Source organism: Myotis myotis, unplaced genomic scaffold (assembly GCF_014108235.1).
Source record: "Myotis myotis isolate mMyoMyo1 unplaced genomic scaffold, mMyoMyo1.p scaffold_m19_p_2, whole genome shotgun sequence".
Classification (NCBI taxonomy): domain Eukaryota; kingdom Metazoa; phylum Chordata; class Mammalia; order Chiroptera; family Vespertilionidae; genus Myotis; species Myotis myotis.
The window spans coordinates 131,791,823-131,808,109 of record NW_023416324.1 but is presented as its reverse complement, the minus strand read 5'-3'; the positions used below and the strand labels follow the sequence as shown (position 1 = coordinate 131,808,109).

Sequence of the window (16,287 nt, the reverse complement as noted above, 5' to 3'; positions counted from 1 at the left end):
CTCACTGAATAGTCAGAGAAAAGAGGGCTTGGTGACAGGGCTTGGCGGTTAGGCCTGGACGAACTGCTGCTGCCTATTGCTCCCGTGGTTGCAAGACTTGTGGGTCCCTTAGAAGGAAGGAGGGCAAAGGGAATAGTGCATGTGTACTCCCCTGGAGGGGGCGGGGAGGGGGGGAGTGTGCACTGTGTCCTTAATTCTGAGCATACTTATCTCTCTCTTGCAGGTGGAAATCTTAGGGGAGGTCTCAGGGGAAGGTCTCAATAGAATATTCATCAGCTTTCCAGGTGTGCCCTGTCAGGGTTTGGTATCCACTGATTGGTTGGTGCCATGGTAGGGGGTCATTAATCAATGTAGCTGGTCCATAGCATCACTTGTCTGGTTTAGCTGCTTTTTTGGGTCTGGAGTTGAAATACAACTGAGGCCTAGATGTTATCTTTAGGAAGGAAAAGGTCGAGGGGAGGGGGAGGTGGTATTCTAAACTTGCATGACCAGCAATATACTAGGGGAGGAAAGGTTGCCCTGGGGATGAGGTTCTTTTCCCCCCCAGTTTTGCTCCTTGTTAGGCATCTAGGGCTTTCTGGTCTGGTGAGTTTCTGTACCTGGCCCACCATCCTTGCTCTGCTCCTGTCTGTCTAACTGCCTATATAACATTGGGTGAGTGTTGTATTCCTGGGGCTCAGGATTGGACTTTTCATTGTCTCTCTCCCTCACAGCAGTGGGGAGATGTCTTGGATTCAGGTATTTTTCTGTTTCTCCTTCATGGTAGATTGTTTTTGTTTTCTTGTTTCCTTTCTATAATCTGTAGGTACATGGGTCTTCATATGTGTCCTAATGGTGGCAGGTTTTCGACTTTCCCCCCATGCTTTAAGGCTTTAATTGTGTGGAAGACACAGAGAATGATCTGGGTGAGACTTTGTGCCTTTCCTGCTGGTTGCTGCTTCTCTTTCCTAGGCCTGCACTAGGAAAAAGGCACTCTTTAAACTCTATCTCTGCCCCCAGTTTTTCTCTTGAGCACCCAGTAAGGTCTGTGTAGAAAGCCTATGAATGGGTATGAATTTATAGTGTTTCTGCAGTTCCCACAGCTTATTTATCACACCAGCTCCCACTAAGACTTTAGGAAGTTGTTAAAATTTTACCTAGTTCTAGAACCATGATGACGGCATAGGTAAATTCCAGTACTCACTGCCTCCCACAACCACATCAAAATTACAACTAAAATACAGAACAGCCATCATTCAGAACTGCCTGAAATATGACTGAATGGAAGTCCTACAACTAGAGAAGTAAAGAAGAAAGCATATTGAGACCGATAGGAAGGGCAAAGGCGTGGACCGGCTTGGTCTGACACCCATGTGTAGCATGTTTTTAATCAGGAGGGATATCTAGGCTTCAGAGGCCTCCAGTGGTGAGCAAGCCCCATACCAGACTCCTCAGCCCAGGGTTCCAGTGCTGGAAGAGAAGCCCCCCCCAAAACTTCAGCTATAAAAACCAGCAGGGATTATGGCTGAGTGACAGGGAGACTGCTGGAGTCCCAGGCAATTTCTTTTAAAGGGAAGCACATAGACTTACTCAGATTCACTCCCTCTGAGCTCCAGTGCTTGAGGCAGTGGCTTGGGAGGATCCAGGGACATACGGGAGGAACTGGATTGTCTGGCATCGGATCAAGAACTTGGGGACAGCTTTCTCCCAGACAGGGGTCCTTGCAGGGGTCATTGTTCCTATGCTGAGAGCTCCCCCTGACTGGCAGGCACCATATCCAAGTCTCCACCAACCTGGCTTATACTGTTTGCTCCACTATGGTGATTCCCTGAGATACCACCCCACTCAATTTGCAGCCCCACACAAGCTGTTTGTAGCAGCTATTCCATATGAATAGCCTGTCCTGGCTCAGGCTTCAGATTTTCCTAAAATATCACAAATAGGCATCAGCTAGCATTAGTGTGCCTCATACCTCTCAATAAGAGGCCCCAGGCCCAGCACTAGCAGCAGCCTGCCTTGCTTAACAGCTGGGCTCTCCTGGGCACTTCTAAGGCCAACACAAGTAGCAGCCATCTGCAGATCACTCTGTAGCTCCCGGTAGGTGGCCCCAGGCAGGGCACAGGCAGTGGCTGACTTTGCACCTCCAAAAGGGCCCCAGAGCCAATGTACCTGGTGGACAGCTTCAGACCATGCCAGATTACAGCTTTATACATCCACAAGCAACACGCTCAAGGGGCAAACTCAGTGAGCACCAAAGCCCCATTGAAGCAAGTCCTGCTCCATAGGGGTGTCTCCTGCATAGCAACTCTTCTGCTGTAGTTGCAGCTGGTCCTCACAGACAATTGGCCTGGGGGTCAGTTCCTTCAATTGGCCTGGGTGTCAATTCCACCAACAGCAATCAGGGCTCAACTACAATAAAACTGTGCACAAAGCTGACACTGGTGTGCACATAGAGTGCCATCTCAGGTGACGGGAGGATGAGCCACTGGGGCCTACAGGACACCTGCTACAGAAGGCCACTCTTCCAGTTCCAGGAGACATAGCAGCTCTACCTAATACATAGAAACAGACATGGGGAAGCAGCCAAAATGCAGAGACAAAGAAATGTGTCACAAATGAAATAACAGAAGACATCTCCAGAAAAAGAACTAAATGAAATGGAAATAAGCAAACTACTAGATACAGAGTTCCAAACAATAGTTAATAAGGATGCTCAAGGATCTGAAGGAGAGCTTCAAGGATCGTAGTGAGAATTTCAAGGAAATTAGTGAGAACACCAAAGACATGAAAAAAGATCAGTCATAAATGAAGGATACATGAATTGAAATGAAGAATAATTGATAGGGACTCAACAGTAGAGTAGAGGATGCAATTTGGAATATGAGGAAGCAAAAAAATACCTAATCAGAAGAGCAAAAAGAAAAAAAATCCAAAAATATGAAGAGAGTGTAAGGAGCCTCTGGGACAACTTCAAGCATACTATCACTCACATCATGGGGGTATCAGGAGAAGAGAGAGGGGAAGCTATTGAAAACCTATTTGAAGAAATAATGACAGAAAACTTCCCCTACCTGGTGAAAGAAATAGACTTACAAGTATAGAAGCACAGAGAGTCCCATACAAGAGAAACCCAAAGAGGCCCACATCAAGACACATCATATTTAAAATGCCAAAGGATAAAGACAAAGAATCTTAAAAGCAGCAAGGGAAAAGCAGTTAGTTACCTATAAGGGAGTGCCCATAGAACTGTCAGCCAATTTCTCAACAGGAACTTTGCAGCCCAAAAGGGAGTGGCAAGAAATATTCAAAGTGATGAGTAGCCAGGTTCTACAGCCAAGATCACCCTCCCCAGGAAAGCTACCATTTAGAATTGAAGGTGAGATAGAGTTTCACAGACACAAAAAAAAAGCTAATGGAGTTCATCACCACTAAACCAGTATTACATGAAATGTTGAATGCTAATCTTTCAGAAGAAGAAGGAGAAGAAAAGATAAAAAATCAATAAATACATACCTATCAACAGTTAAATCTAAAAATAATAAATGAACAGGGAATCTAGTGAACAAAATAAATTGATGAATAAAGTAGAACTAGAGGCATGGAAGCATGGAATAAACTGAAAAATCTCAGAGGGTAGGGTGATTGGAGGTGGGAAGAGATTAACCAAAAAACATATGCATATATGCAGTACCTATGAATACAAACAGTAGGGTAGTAAAGGCTTGTGACCCCGCGCAAACCAAGTGGATGGGGGGCAATGGGAGAAAAAAGGGCAACATTTGTAATAGTTTCAACAATAAAGATAAAAACATTTTTTTAAGCTAAATTCTTCTTACCAAATTGTATAGTATGTAGTGTTTGCCTTGGGTAAGTGAGTACTCTCATCCTGTCCCTCCTTGGAAGCACCTGTCTTTCTTTAGGTTTCTAATTAGTTGCTCTGCCAAGACAAGCTGTGATTATGTAGATAATTGGGCTCTTGATGTTGTAAGGGCGGGGACAGTGCTCTTTCCAGTTTTCTACAGACTTGCCAGACTGATCCCAAGCTTTTACCTTTGCAAATAATTCTTCCATGAGTATCCTTGGGCATGCATCCTTGTACCTTTATGTAATTAAGTCTTTAGGATATTCTTAGATTATTTCTCTCAGAGGTTATGCAAATGTACTTCTTACTGTTTGATCAGATTCTCTTCCAAAGATTTTTGTCAATTTCTACTTCTACCAACAGAAAAAACAGGTTTATGCTTGAGATTTCTTTTCAATTGGAGAATTCATAAATTAAATCTTATACATAGTTTTAAATAGTATTATCCCAATTTTTACTAAAGTTGAGTATCTCTCCATATGGTATATTTTAATTATTTTATTGGGTTCTTTGTCTTTTTCTGTTTTATGAGTTCCATATTTGAGCTACTAAGAGTTTACATTATAAAGTTAGTGTTAATCTGATATCTCTGCTTTAAGAAAACATTATATTTTAATTGTGTTTATTTGCAATCTGAAAAAGACTTACTACAGTTTTACGGAAGAGTCTTATACCAATACTTTCTGTTTCTTTTTTTTAACATAAATTAATACAGTGCTTTAAACTTTTATTTCTGTTCTGTAAATAAAGGCTTTTTGTTGTTGTTGTTGTTAATCCTCACCTGACGATATTTTTGCACAGGTTTTTAGAGAGATTAGAAGGGAGAGGGAGAGACAGAGAGAAAGAAACATTGATGGGAGAGAGACACATCGATTGCTTGCCTCCTGCACATGCCTGGACCAGGCCAGGGATTGAGCCTGCAACTAAGGTATGTGTCCTTGACCGAATCAAACTTGACCTTTCAGTTTGGGCTCTATCCACTGAGTCAAATTGGCTAGGGCTAAAGGATTTTTAAAAATATTTAAAGTGGATTGATTACTGAATACAGGAAAATAATTGGCCTACAACAATTTGTTGAATTGAGGAAAAAATTCAGAAAAAGAGGAAAATAAGAATTATATTGTGTCTGAAAAAAGAACTTTAATAAGCAAGTAGTTTTTTATGGGTAATTTGAAAGAGATCTACTTTTAAATTAATATTTAATTTTACATTGTAGTTTCTGAGCATTTGCACGTTCATTTTAGTTTGACTTTGTTATTGCCTTAAATTTACTTAATTCAAAATGATTACATAAAAAATATTTTTTCTTGAAGGGAATTAGACTATTATAATGAAAAAATATAATAGCATTAGATGTGGCTAAATGGAAGAACATGTTGTCAAAGGAAAATTATGTTGTCCATTCACATTCATCCTTTCAAAGCCCCTAAGTGGTATTTGAGTTATTGTTATATTTTACTTTATTAAATGAGGAAGACTGCATTCAGATTGTGAACTAATATTTTTAGGAATCGAACAATTTTGGAAACATTAATTCAACAAATATGTGTTGAGTGACTTCTGTGGAAAACACAATGATGGTAGAGACATGTAGAGAGCTTGCATCGTAATGTGGTAGGCAATTAACCTAGTAATTAAGAAAAAGAATGTTAGGTATTATGCAAGAAAATAACAGAAGAGTCTCTATCAAATGTCAAAGTTAGCTGTTGACTGAAGAGTATCTCTCTATTATCAAACTACCCAACTCCCCTATGCATAGAAATCATATTTTCCCTTTCTATTGCTCTAACCTCACCTCTTTATGGATGGGAAGTGGTGATGTTGTAATGACAGCTACACCCAAATTTTCCCTCAGATATATTACGATGAAGTTGTTGAATTTCCTTCTAAATGCGTACTTTAAAATATGACCACTCTGAGATTTGAGCATTGGTGAGTATGCAAAGTGGAAGGGAGAGCTGTTAAAGAGCAAACAAGGAAAATGCATAATAATCCTAAATGCCACCGTCCAGAATCCCACTCTGGGAAGAACAGAAAGGTGGGGTTTTGTTTATGTGTTTCTTGCCTGCATTAATGTTTCTCTGTGTTTTGTTTTGTCTAGGTCATATAGGTCACTGAGCAGGAAGAACTAAAATCTCTAGTATTACACAAAAATGGCTTTGAATAGTAATGAGATTATAATAATTCCTTCTGCTGTACTTTGATCCTAATTTTTGTTTGTTTGTTTAAACAGATAATATATCAAACCCTGATGCTTGGCATGTAAATGTGGTTTTGAATATTCGTCCATCCACGGGCACTGGCGTTATGTTTGCCTTGGTTTCAGGGGACACAGTGCCCTTTGCCTTGTCCTTGGTAGACTCCTCCTCTGAGAAGCTTCAGGTAACTTTATTCTAACCCTTTATGATCCGTGTTTTCTGTTTTTCTTTTTAAATATATTTTTATTGATTTCAGAGAGGAAGGGAGAGGGAGAGAGAGATAGAAACATCAATAAATAGAGAGAATCATTGATCTGTTGCCTCCTGCATGCCCCACACTGGGGAATGAGCCTGCAACCTGGGCATGTGTCCTGACCAGGAATCAAACCATGTCTTCCTGGTTCATAGGTCGACGTTCAACCACTGAGCCATGCTGGCCGGGCTATGATTCTTGCTTTTTGTTTAAATCTGTAAAATGAATATAATAGCAATCTTTACCTCAAAATGCTATTCTAATGATTAAATGAGATAACTGATGTGAAGTATTTGATACAATCTCTAGCACATCATTAAGGACTCAATAGATATCCATTATTGTTACTTTTTTTCTGGCTTATTTCTGAGGTCTGAACCCAGAAGTAAGGGTGAGAAATTGAAAAGCTTTATTGCATCTGTAGCTAAGATTAAGCAGACTCACACACAGGCTGCTTGGAGCCTTTCCAGAGTACATAGGGATCCACCCTTATTCAGAATTTTGGAGGAATCATGGGAATTAGTCTGTACTGGCACAATAGAAGTGAGTCTGACTACACTCTGCTCTCAGCTATTCAGTGCCTAATTATAATGCTTGTGTTTTCTGGCACACGTAATCTTTTCTCCCACAAGTAAATTAGGAAAGACTAGAGAAAACTAAAAGCAGTTCACGTGGCTTCTTGCTGGCAACTCTGGTTTAAAATTAGGAGGCAGAACAGGAAAAATGCTTGCTTCAAAGGAAACATGAGACTTATCAGAAGATCTGTATTATTCTACTTTCTATTAGAGGCTGATAGCTCTGTTCTCATGTTACCCACTGTGGATTCCAACAAGCTACAGCAAGAAGCTTACATTTGTGCCAAGGTTGGCGTGGATGCTCTCTGGAGCTTTTAGAGAGATATGTAATTGAATAATGTCTGTAGTAATAAAAAGGTGTTGTTTGCAACTTAAAAGATGACCTGGAGGAGTTTCTGGTAGTTAACTCTAAGCAACCTGAAAAGATCCTGCTGAGTTTTTATCACTAATCTACCACCACAGGAGCTTACCATACTGGGATCACAGCTTTTTGTTTGCTTGTTTTTTTTTTGTTATTTTTTAAATAAACAAAATGGAATTCCTATCTTTAACATTACGTTCATGCTCCTGCTGGCCATGCCTTTGATATTTATGTCATCTCTTTGCCATTTGTCTCCGTGGCTCCCTATTTTGGCATGTCAGATTGCTTTCTCAGGATCTGTGTACTTTGTTTTATAATATTATTCCACACGCTACTGATCATTCTGGAACAGCTTTTCAGCTGACCATCTTTAAGTCTAAACGAGTTCAAGGATCTGGAACATGTAACACAGTAACAGATCTTCTTGAGTAACCTGTATTTGAGATGTATAGACTTAACATAAGCATCTTGGATTCCTGAGTAGGCACTTCAGACTCTCTCTGCCATCTGGGAAGCATGCATCTAGCACTGCATCTCTCTAGTTTTGATTTTATTTTCTCTCTTCACATTAACATTTCCTCTGTATCCAAATAAGCTATATGCATAAATCACACTCAACAAGTTGAGTACTTTTGTGTATCAGTAGTTTGAAAAGTTCAGCAAAATAAGTACATTTTTTCTTTTGAGAATCATCTGTTAAATACTCTGTAACTTACTGCTGGTGATCCCTGTTGTTTCTCTCTCCTGGTTTACTCATTTACTTTTTCCCAAGTCTATAAGATTGCTTAGGTGATACAAAAATCTCTTCAGTCTTACTAAAGCACTTTAAATTTTCCAAGTCTTTTTTCCTAACAAATAGTGATTCAGGATATATATATATATATATATATATATATATATATATATATGCAAGTCTTGAAGTGAGGAAGGTTCATAAATAGAAAAACATTGCTTAAGACACTAGGTTCTTGTTGTTGGTATCACAACTCTGATGGTTTATTGAATTTTCAGAAGTCACCATACATTTACATCTTAGCTAAACCTGAAGTTTATGAAACTAATGTATATTCTAAAATTATGATTATTGCTTGAGGCGCGTTGCACGAAATTCTTGCATGGGTGGGGTCCCTAGGCCTGGCCAGTGATCAGGGCTGATTGGGGCCTTCCTTCCCCAGCTGCCAGCAGGGTCTTCCTTCATTCCGTACCACCCCCGATGGTCAGCGATCGAACTCCTGGTCTCCCAGTCAAACTTCCGAGGGGACACTTTGCATATTAGCCTTTTATATATAGAGATAATAATTAGTAATGTTTTCATTTAAATTTGGAGGCTCTATCACACATTTTTTTCTTTCTTTTTTTTTTTCTTTTAAAAATATTCTTGGTTATCCTTGAGAATTATTCTTTTTTTTTTAATTAAATCTTTATTGTTCAGATTATTACATTTGTTCCTCTTTTTTCCCCCCCATAACTCCCCTCCTCCCAGTTCCCGCCCCACCCTCCGCCCTCACTCCCCACCCACTGTCCTCATCCATAGGTGCACGATTTTTGTCCAGTCTCTTCCCGCATCTCCCACACCCCTTTCCCCCTCAAGAATAGTCAGTCCATTCCCTTTCTATGTCCCTGATTCTATTATAATCACCAGTTCATTCTGTTCATCAGATTATTTATTCACTTGATTCTTAGATTCACTTGTTGATAGATACATATTTGTTGTTCATAATTTGTATCTTTACCTTTTTCTTCCTCTTCCTCTTCTTAAAGGATACCTTTCAGCATTTCATATAATCCTGGTTTGGTGGTGATGAACTCCTTTAGCTTTTCCTTATCTGTGAAGCTCTTTATCTGACCTTCAATTCTGAATGATAGCTTTGCTGGATAAAGTAATCTTGGTTGTAGGTTCTTGGTATTCATCACTTTGAATATTTCTTGCCACTCCCTTCTGGCCTGCAAAGTTTCTGTTGAGAAATCAGCTGACAGTCGTATGGGTATTCCCTTGTAGGTAACTGAGTTTCTTTCTCTTGCTGCTTTTAAGATTCTCTCTTTGTCTTTTGCTCTTGGCATTTTAATTATGATGTGTCTTGGTGTGGTCCTCTTTGGATTCCTTTTGTTTGGGGTTCTCTGCGTTTCCTGGACCTGTAAGTCTATTTCTTTCACCAGGTGGGGGAAGTTTTCTGTCATTATTTCTTCAAATAGGTTTTCAATATCTTGCTCTCTCTCAACTTCTGGCACCCCTATAATTCTGATGTTGGTACGCTTGAAGCTGTCCCAGAGGCTCCTTACACTATCCTCGCATTTTTGGATTCTTTTTTCATTTTGCTTTTCCGGTTGGGTGTTTTTTGCTTCCTCGCATTTCAAATCATTGACTTGATTCTTGCGCTCCTCTGGTCTGCTGTCGGGAGTCTGTATAATATTCGTTATTTCAGTCCGTGTATGCTTAATTTCTAGTTGGTTCCCCAATATAACATTGAGGGTCTCATTAGTTTTCTTGTAGATCTCATTAAGTTTATCGGCGGCTTCTAAACAGTTCTTGAGAGACCTTAAAAGTGTGGTTCTGAACGCTATATCTTCCATTGACAATTTTGTCCTGTTTCTTTGTCTCCGCATTTTGTTATGCTTCCTTGGTGCACCCCCTAGTGGTCTTTGTGCACAGTCTTATAGTTAAACCTTGGTTGTTGTAGCTAATACCAGGGAGGGTTTGATCTCCAGGCCAAGTGGCTATGAGAATCAGCTGTGTCTGCAGTGAGAGAACTTCTGTCCTCCTGGGAGGTGCTAATCTAGCCTTTGCCTGAGGCTATCCGGCAAATGCCTCTGTGCAGGGCTTGGGTGGGGCGGGTCGCACAGGATCAACAGGGTGGGCCGGAGAGAGCAGTTATGGCGGCTCTCAGTCCTGTCCCCAGGGGCTCTGCCTCTCTGAGTCCCAGCACTCGCTGCAAAGCTCGGAGAGAAAGCTGCACTCGCTCTGACCGAAGCCAGACAGTCCCGCTTCTCCCGTTTGAGTCTGGGTCCCTAAAGACTCGCCTGTATCTGGAGCTCAGAGTCTGCGACTCCCTCCCGATTGAAAACGCCAACCGCGCCCTCCGCCGCCAGCCCGCTCCGCGCACTCCGCACCTCAGAATTTGACTTCAGCACTGCGCCTCCTCTGAGTGTCCCTTTGCGTTTCTCTTTCCTCCTAGTTGTAGGACTTCCACTCAGCCAGCGTTCCTGTGGTTCTGGGTGATGTCTGTTCCGTTTTTTAGTTTCACTTTTGAAGTAGTTGTTCAAGGCAGCAAACTCCGGCGTTAACCTATGCCGCCATCTTGGTTCTCCACTATCACACATTTTTTTCTCATTGAAATTCAGTTTTTGAGTTTCAAAACCCCTAAATCACTCTTAAGTAGTATCACCATCAGCACTTGCTTATACTGAGTCTGCCTGTTCTTCAGGATATCCTGGTATCCGTTGAAAATACGGTAATATTCCGGATAGAGGCCTTAAGTCTGTGTTCCAGTCAACAATCTCATCTGGAATTCAGAATCAACAGAACAAATCTGGAGCTGGTGACTCCACTTAAATATGACATCATCTACTCTGAAGATCTTCAAAGAGAATTTGGCATCTTGGACAAAGCAATGAAAGGAAAAGTAGCCACTTACCTGGGTGGCCTTCCAGGTATCTGCTTTTTCTTCAGTTTTAAAAAGTGTATTTTTAATCACAGGGATAGTTGTTAGAGTCACCAAAGGAGGAACGCATGAAGCCAAAGTGGTGAGGGATTATGAATTTATTAGGTCGTCTGGATAACAGATGGGCTAAGCCCCAAAATGATGCCAGCACCCAAATACAGGGAATCAGAGATTTTAAAGGACTCTAGGCGGGTTTTTTCCTGGGCAGAGTATTCTCTGTGCAGGTCCAGATCCTGGGAAAGTCCAGAGGGGGGAGATAATGGCCTTAGCAAGTGGAATGTGGTCTAAGGGGAAGGGAATGTGCATTCTGAAGTGGCCTACAGGTCAGTTCCCAGGGCAGGGGTAGTGATTCAATTATTTGATCAAACCTAACAATAGTATTTTAAATAAGTAATTTTAGTAAAAGGACATCGGAGGGGAAAACAAAATTCCTATATCCATTATTCTTTTCCTCATGGTTTGAATTGACATTTTATTGTACATTTTTGTTTATTTTTTTTAAATGTGAACTGAAACTAACCACATTTTGCCTCATTTGGCTATCCTAGCCAGAAAGAATTTATTATTTCATTTCATCCTCATAATAGTCTTGTGAATTCAATATTTATTCTTCAATTCATCCATTCTTCACCCAGTATTTCTTAAGAATCTACATCCTGGCACTAGGAATACAGTAATAAACAGATATGATCCCTGCTATTAAGGGTTTTACAATCTACTGGCAGAGGCAGACACTGAGCAAGTAATTAGAAAAATTTTAAAAGATAAAATTGTCCTAACTTCAGTCTCCTTCCATTACCATTTATTTCCCCTTTTGCCTCTTCTACCTCTCCCCACCCAAGATATAAATCTGGTATTTGAAGGATTAAAAGAATTTAATCAGGTGGTGGGGGTGGGGATTAGCATTAATATGCAAATAAAATGGTTTATGTGCTGGAAAAATGGGAAGGGGTTGACATGCGTGAGGAATATAGAGATCAGTATGGTGAAAGCACACTGAGCAGGGGGATGGCAGTGCAGGATGAGGCTCTGAACTGGGTGGGGGTGGCGGGGAATTAGGAGGCTTGTACTCCTGGGACAGTGTCCTGAGTCTAATTTTAAGAGCTATGAAAATCATTACAAAGTTTTAGACAAGCAAGTTGTATATCATCAATATAGCACCCTGTATAATGAATGGAGATGGACAGATGGGAGGAAAAAATGGACAAGATGAGTTGGGGGCTCCGGAAGTAGTCCAGGTGAAGGCGCAGTATTAATAACAGCAGCAACAACTGTCCTACCTGTTCATAGTGCTTCACATGTATCCACTCACTGAATCTTCAAAACAGTTTTGTCAAGTAGGTACTCTTATTACCCCATTTTACAGATGAGGATGCTGTTGAACCACAGTGATGACAGTGGAGATGGTATACAGTGATTAAATCGGAGATGTATAAGAGAAATGAAACTAATAGGATTTAATGATTACTGGGGTAGGATCTCCTAGGCATCCAGCATGAGCAGTAGCATGGGTGGGGATTTCACACCAAGATGGACAAAACTGGAGGCAAAGCAGGTTCATCTTTAACTTAATATTAGAAAATACGAAATTGGCATAAATATTTTACTTTAAATGGCAAAAAAAAAAAAATTGAGGCAGAAAGTTCTTTAAAATAATTATCAAATACCTTTGCAGGTTACTCTTATGGGGAGAATTCTGAGTTTGATGTCTGGACTTTAGTAACCTTCATTCCATTACTTTAACTGATCAGGATCTTCATTTCCCATATATGGAATTTATATCTGGGTTTTGGAGGAATAGAAATAAATAGGCTCTAACAGTTATAGATAAATAGACAGATAAAGATAACTGTGTAAAGTTGGTTGATTATTAGGAAGTTAGTTAAGTTAGCATGGTTAATTATTAGGAATTATAATTAGAGTTCAAATGAGTAAATTCTATGTTGAAACCCACTACTATCTCATTCACAAATTATTTGAATGCAGTTTTTAAAAGAAGTGAAATTATGAAAACTTCAGTGGTTCCAGGACTTTGGCAACAGCACTGAAGACTGACTTCAGGCGAGATGGGTTTAGAAAAAAGAGGAAAAATTAAGGGGAACTGAAAATTGAGATATTAAGAGTGTATGTAAACTGTGGGATGGGTAAATTATAATTGTTATGCAAAATAGGCATATTAAATTGCATGTTATGAATTAAAAATCAGGGAAAATTGATCATTCTGAGGTATTTTTATAATAGTGGCATAATCCATAGTGCTCAGCCACAGTTAAAAGGGTTTCTTAATAAATATAAGCCCACAGAAAAGTGTATTGTCAAGTTAGAGTAGAAAATTTAAAATATATATGCATATATGTGTATATATACATATATGTGTGTATGTATGTGTATATATATATATATATGTGCGTGTGTGTATATATATATATATTTGCTTAAGGTACTGAGGAAGAAGAGTAAGGACTGAGAATATCTATTGGGAATTAAGATTCATGGAGTGGAGATGCCAAAAAAAAAAAAAAAAAAAAAGAGAGAGAGAGAAAACAATAGAGAGATAGATGTTTTTACGGTGAACTGTAGTTCTCAGGAATCCAAGGATGTTACCTACGTATTAAATTTGATAAAGAGAGTGAAAGTATAGAAAGCCCCAGAGACCATAAACTATTCACTGAAGCATCATTAAAATTGTTATTTTTTAGAACCAAACATTACATAAAAGTGAATTCCCTATCATGATCTGCCAGTGTGTGCTCAGCAAGAAACTATTTCTTTGGAAAATAAAGAAATTTGCTTTAATTCCAGTAATAATAAAAGAAACATATTTATCATGGCATTTAAAAAAGATTTCTAAGTAACTATAATTTAGAGTTGAAAAAGTGATTTAACAGTACTTAAACTGTTGCTCAGATTTAAAGAGACAATAATGAAGTTCCACATTATAAGTAAGAATGTGCTCATTTCTCCCAAGTGTGTTTATCTTAGGTTTGGGTGGAACTGATTGTGTTTATGAAATGAAAGGAACTCATGTATTCTGAGTTCAGTGCTATGCACAGTGCCTTATACACATAGACTCTCTTATATAAATTTATTAAATAGAATTACATTATTAACTTTTCCCTTAGGGGTAGAATTTGGTTGGGAATGGGAAGTTTGAGTAATTCCTCTAAGTGTAAGCAAATAAGATGGTAAAAATCTTGGACTGATTTTTTTGATATTGTCTTTTACAGTTGTTCCATTCAGTGCAACGCCAGTGACTGCCTTTTTTAATGGCTGCATGGAAGTGAATGTGAATGGTGTACAGCTGGATCTGGATGAAGCCGTTTCTAAACACAATGATATTAGAGCTCACACATGTCCATCAGTTTTGGAAAACAGAAAGAGCCCTTAAGTCATCTTTTGTCTGCTGATAACATCTTTTTCCCTTTTTGTAATTATACTTACATTTCAAAAATAGTTGAAGGGTTTTACTTATGATGGGCAGACCTTAATTATTTTATGGTACTTTGTTTGACCTTCTTGGAATTTTAAAAAGGTCCTTTTTTGAGGAAACAAGATTCTCTTGTGATATAAATCACATTAAAAAGTTCTTACCTCTGTTGCTGTCTAGAAATTAAATAATGAAAAAACATAAGAAAGTTAATTTGAATTTTTGCTACAAATGACATTTCTTCATTTTTATGTTTGTAAAGGTAAATTTTAATTGTGTCATCATGAACTAGTGTCTAAATATCTAGTTTTATTGGAAGGCAAGGAAGTAAACCTAAACAAATGTTCAGGAGACTAAGTACTATTGATCATAGCAGATACTATTTTGTTTTTGTTTCTTCCTAATGAAAGCAGAAGAGACAGTGAGTGGCCTATTAATTTGAATTGAGTGGGAGGCCTTACAGCTTTATTCCAAAACAACTCCTCAGGGGCACCAGCTTCGGCTTCACCTTTCTTTCACTGGCTTCACATTTGAACCAGTAGTTTTACTGAATTAGCGAACAAGTGGACACATTTTCAGACAGCAGCACATGAATCTTACCAGTTACTTATTGGATTCCACGAGGATGAGCTACCAGATGGTGCTGGGATGGGTGTGGAAACTGGGAGTGGGTACATTCTTTAAATTTGACTGTGCTGGTCACACAAGCTCCAGATTAGAACTTAATGATGGAAAGAATGAATGATTCCAACTTTAATTACCTGAATAAGTTGCCAGAGTGTGACTGTTTATTGAAGGATAAAGGGAACTATGAAAACTAAAATAGATTTTAATGAAAGAGTAACAACAGAGGGACATCGTTAATATTGTGTCTTTGGAGCAAGTAGTTCTATCACTCCTAAACCTGTGATTCACATTAAGAATGTATCTTATGTTTCATTGACAGTTTTAGAGAATAAACTATTTTTTCCCACTAGAGGTATTTTGTATCATGTAAAACATAATAAATTGCTGTATATTTTTAAAATTTATATGAATGTTATCTATATTCTATCAACTCTTTGAACAGAACATAAAGTTATAGACCTGGCCAGGTAGCTCAGTTGGTTAGAACATTGTCCTGATACTCTAAGGTTGTGGGATCGATCCCTGGTCAGGGCACAATACACCAGGCAACCAATGAATGCATAAACATGTGGAACAACAAATCTCTCTTTTTCTCTCAACAATCAATAAATTTTTAAAAATTGCTTAAACAATATAAAACTACATAGTATGCATGTAACTCTTCATGCAGCACAGTAGTTCTTTAGTTCAAAGATAGATAAAGCTCAAATATCTGATGAATAGTTATGGCTGCATTGTACACACGGAGCTGAGAAAGGAAGAAAAGCAAAAGTCACATGTATTAAGTATTTGCCAGAAATTGTGCTAGACCATCTTAATGGATGTAATTTTTCTCCCAATTACTACCATGTACTGTGGGGAATACATTTCAGCAAGCAACTACTGATGATTACTTTGGTGTAAAAAACTAAGGAAGTGGAGTGGTGGCCTGTGTGGCTCAGTTGGTTGGAGCGTCCTCCCAGGAGCGCACACCGGAGGCAACCGGTGGATGTTTCTCTCTTCCTATCCCTCTCTTTAAAATTAGTAAAACATATCCTTGGGTGAGGATTTAAAAACAAATAAGGACCTAGAAAAACTGAAAGTTTATGAAGAGAAAAAGAGAATGGAAGAAAGGGAAAAATGAGTTTTTTTTGAGAGGGGAGCTCTCTGATTCTCATTTAACTATGTCCCACTACACTGAACTATACAGATCCATTCCACATTTGTCATTAGAAATAGAACCTTCCAACGTGCAGTAATCTTCTTAGAGGCTCCATGTACTTATTTATAAATTTCATCCTTCTTTGAGATGGACTCACATGTGGCTTAGAGAGAGAAGGTGTCTAGACCTCAGGCTAAGAATCTTT

General features: G+C 39.0%; 1 protein-coding gene across 1 annotated transcript in view; it reads left to right on the top strand.

The window, feature by feature from the left end:
* PROS1 (protein S) overlaps positions 1 to 15,345 on the top strand; it is an 84,622-nt gene extending 69,277 nt beyond the window's left edge. The window contains exons 13-15 of the mRNA XM_036349484.1: positions 6,075 to 6,223; positions 10,651 to 10,876; positions 14,115 to 15,345. Of these exons, the coding sequence (XP_036205377.1) occupies positions 6,075 to 6,223; positions 10,651 to 10,876; positions 14,115 to 14,275 (536 nt within the window). The 3' untranslated portion in view covers positions 14,276 to 15,345. The remainder of the gene's footprint in view (positions 1 to 6,074; positions 6,224 to 10,650; positions 10,877 to 14,114) is intronic.
* The last annotated feature ends 942 nt before the right edge of the window (positions 15,346 to 16,287 follow it).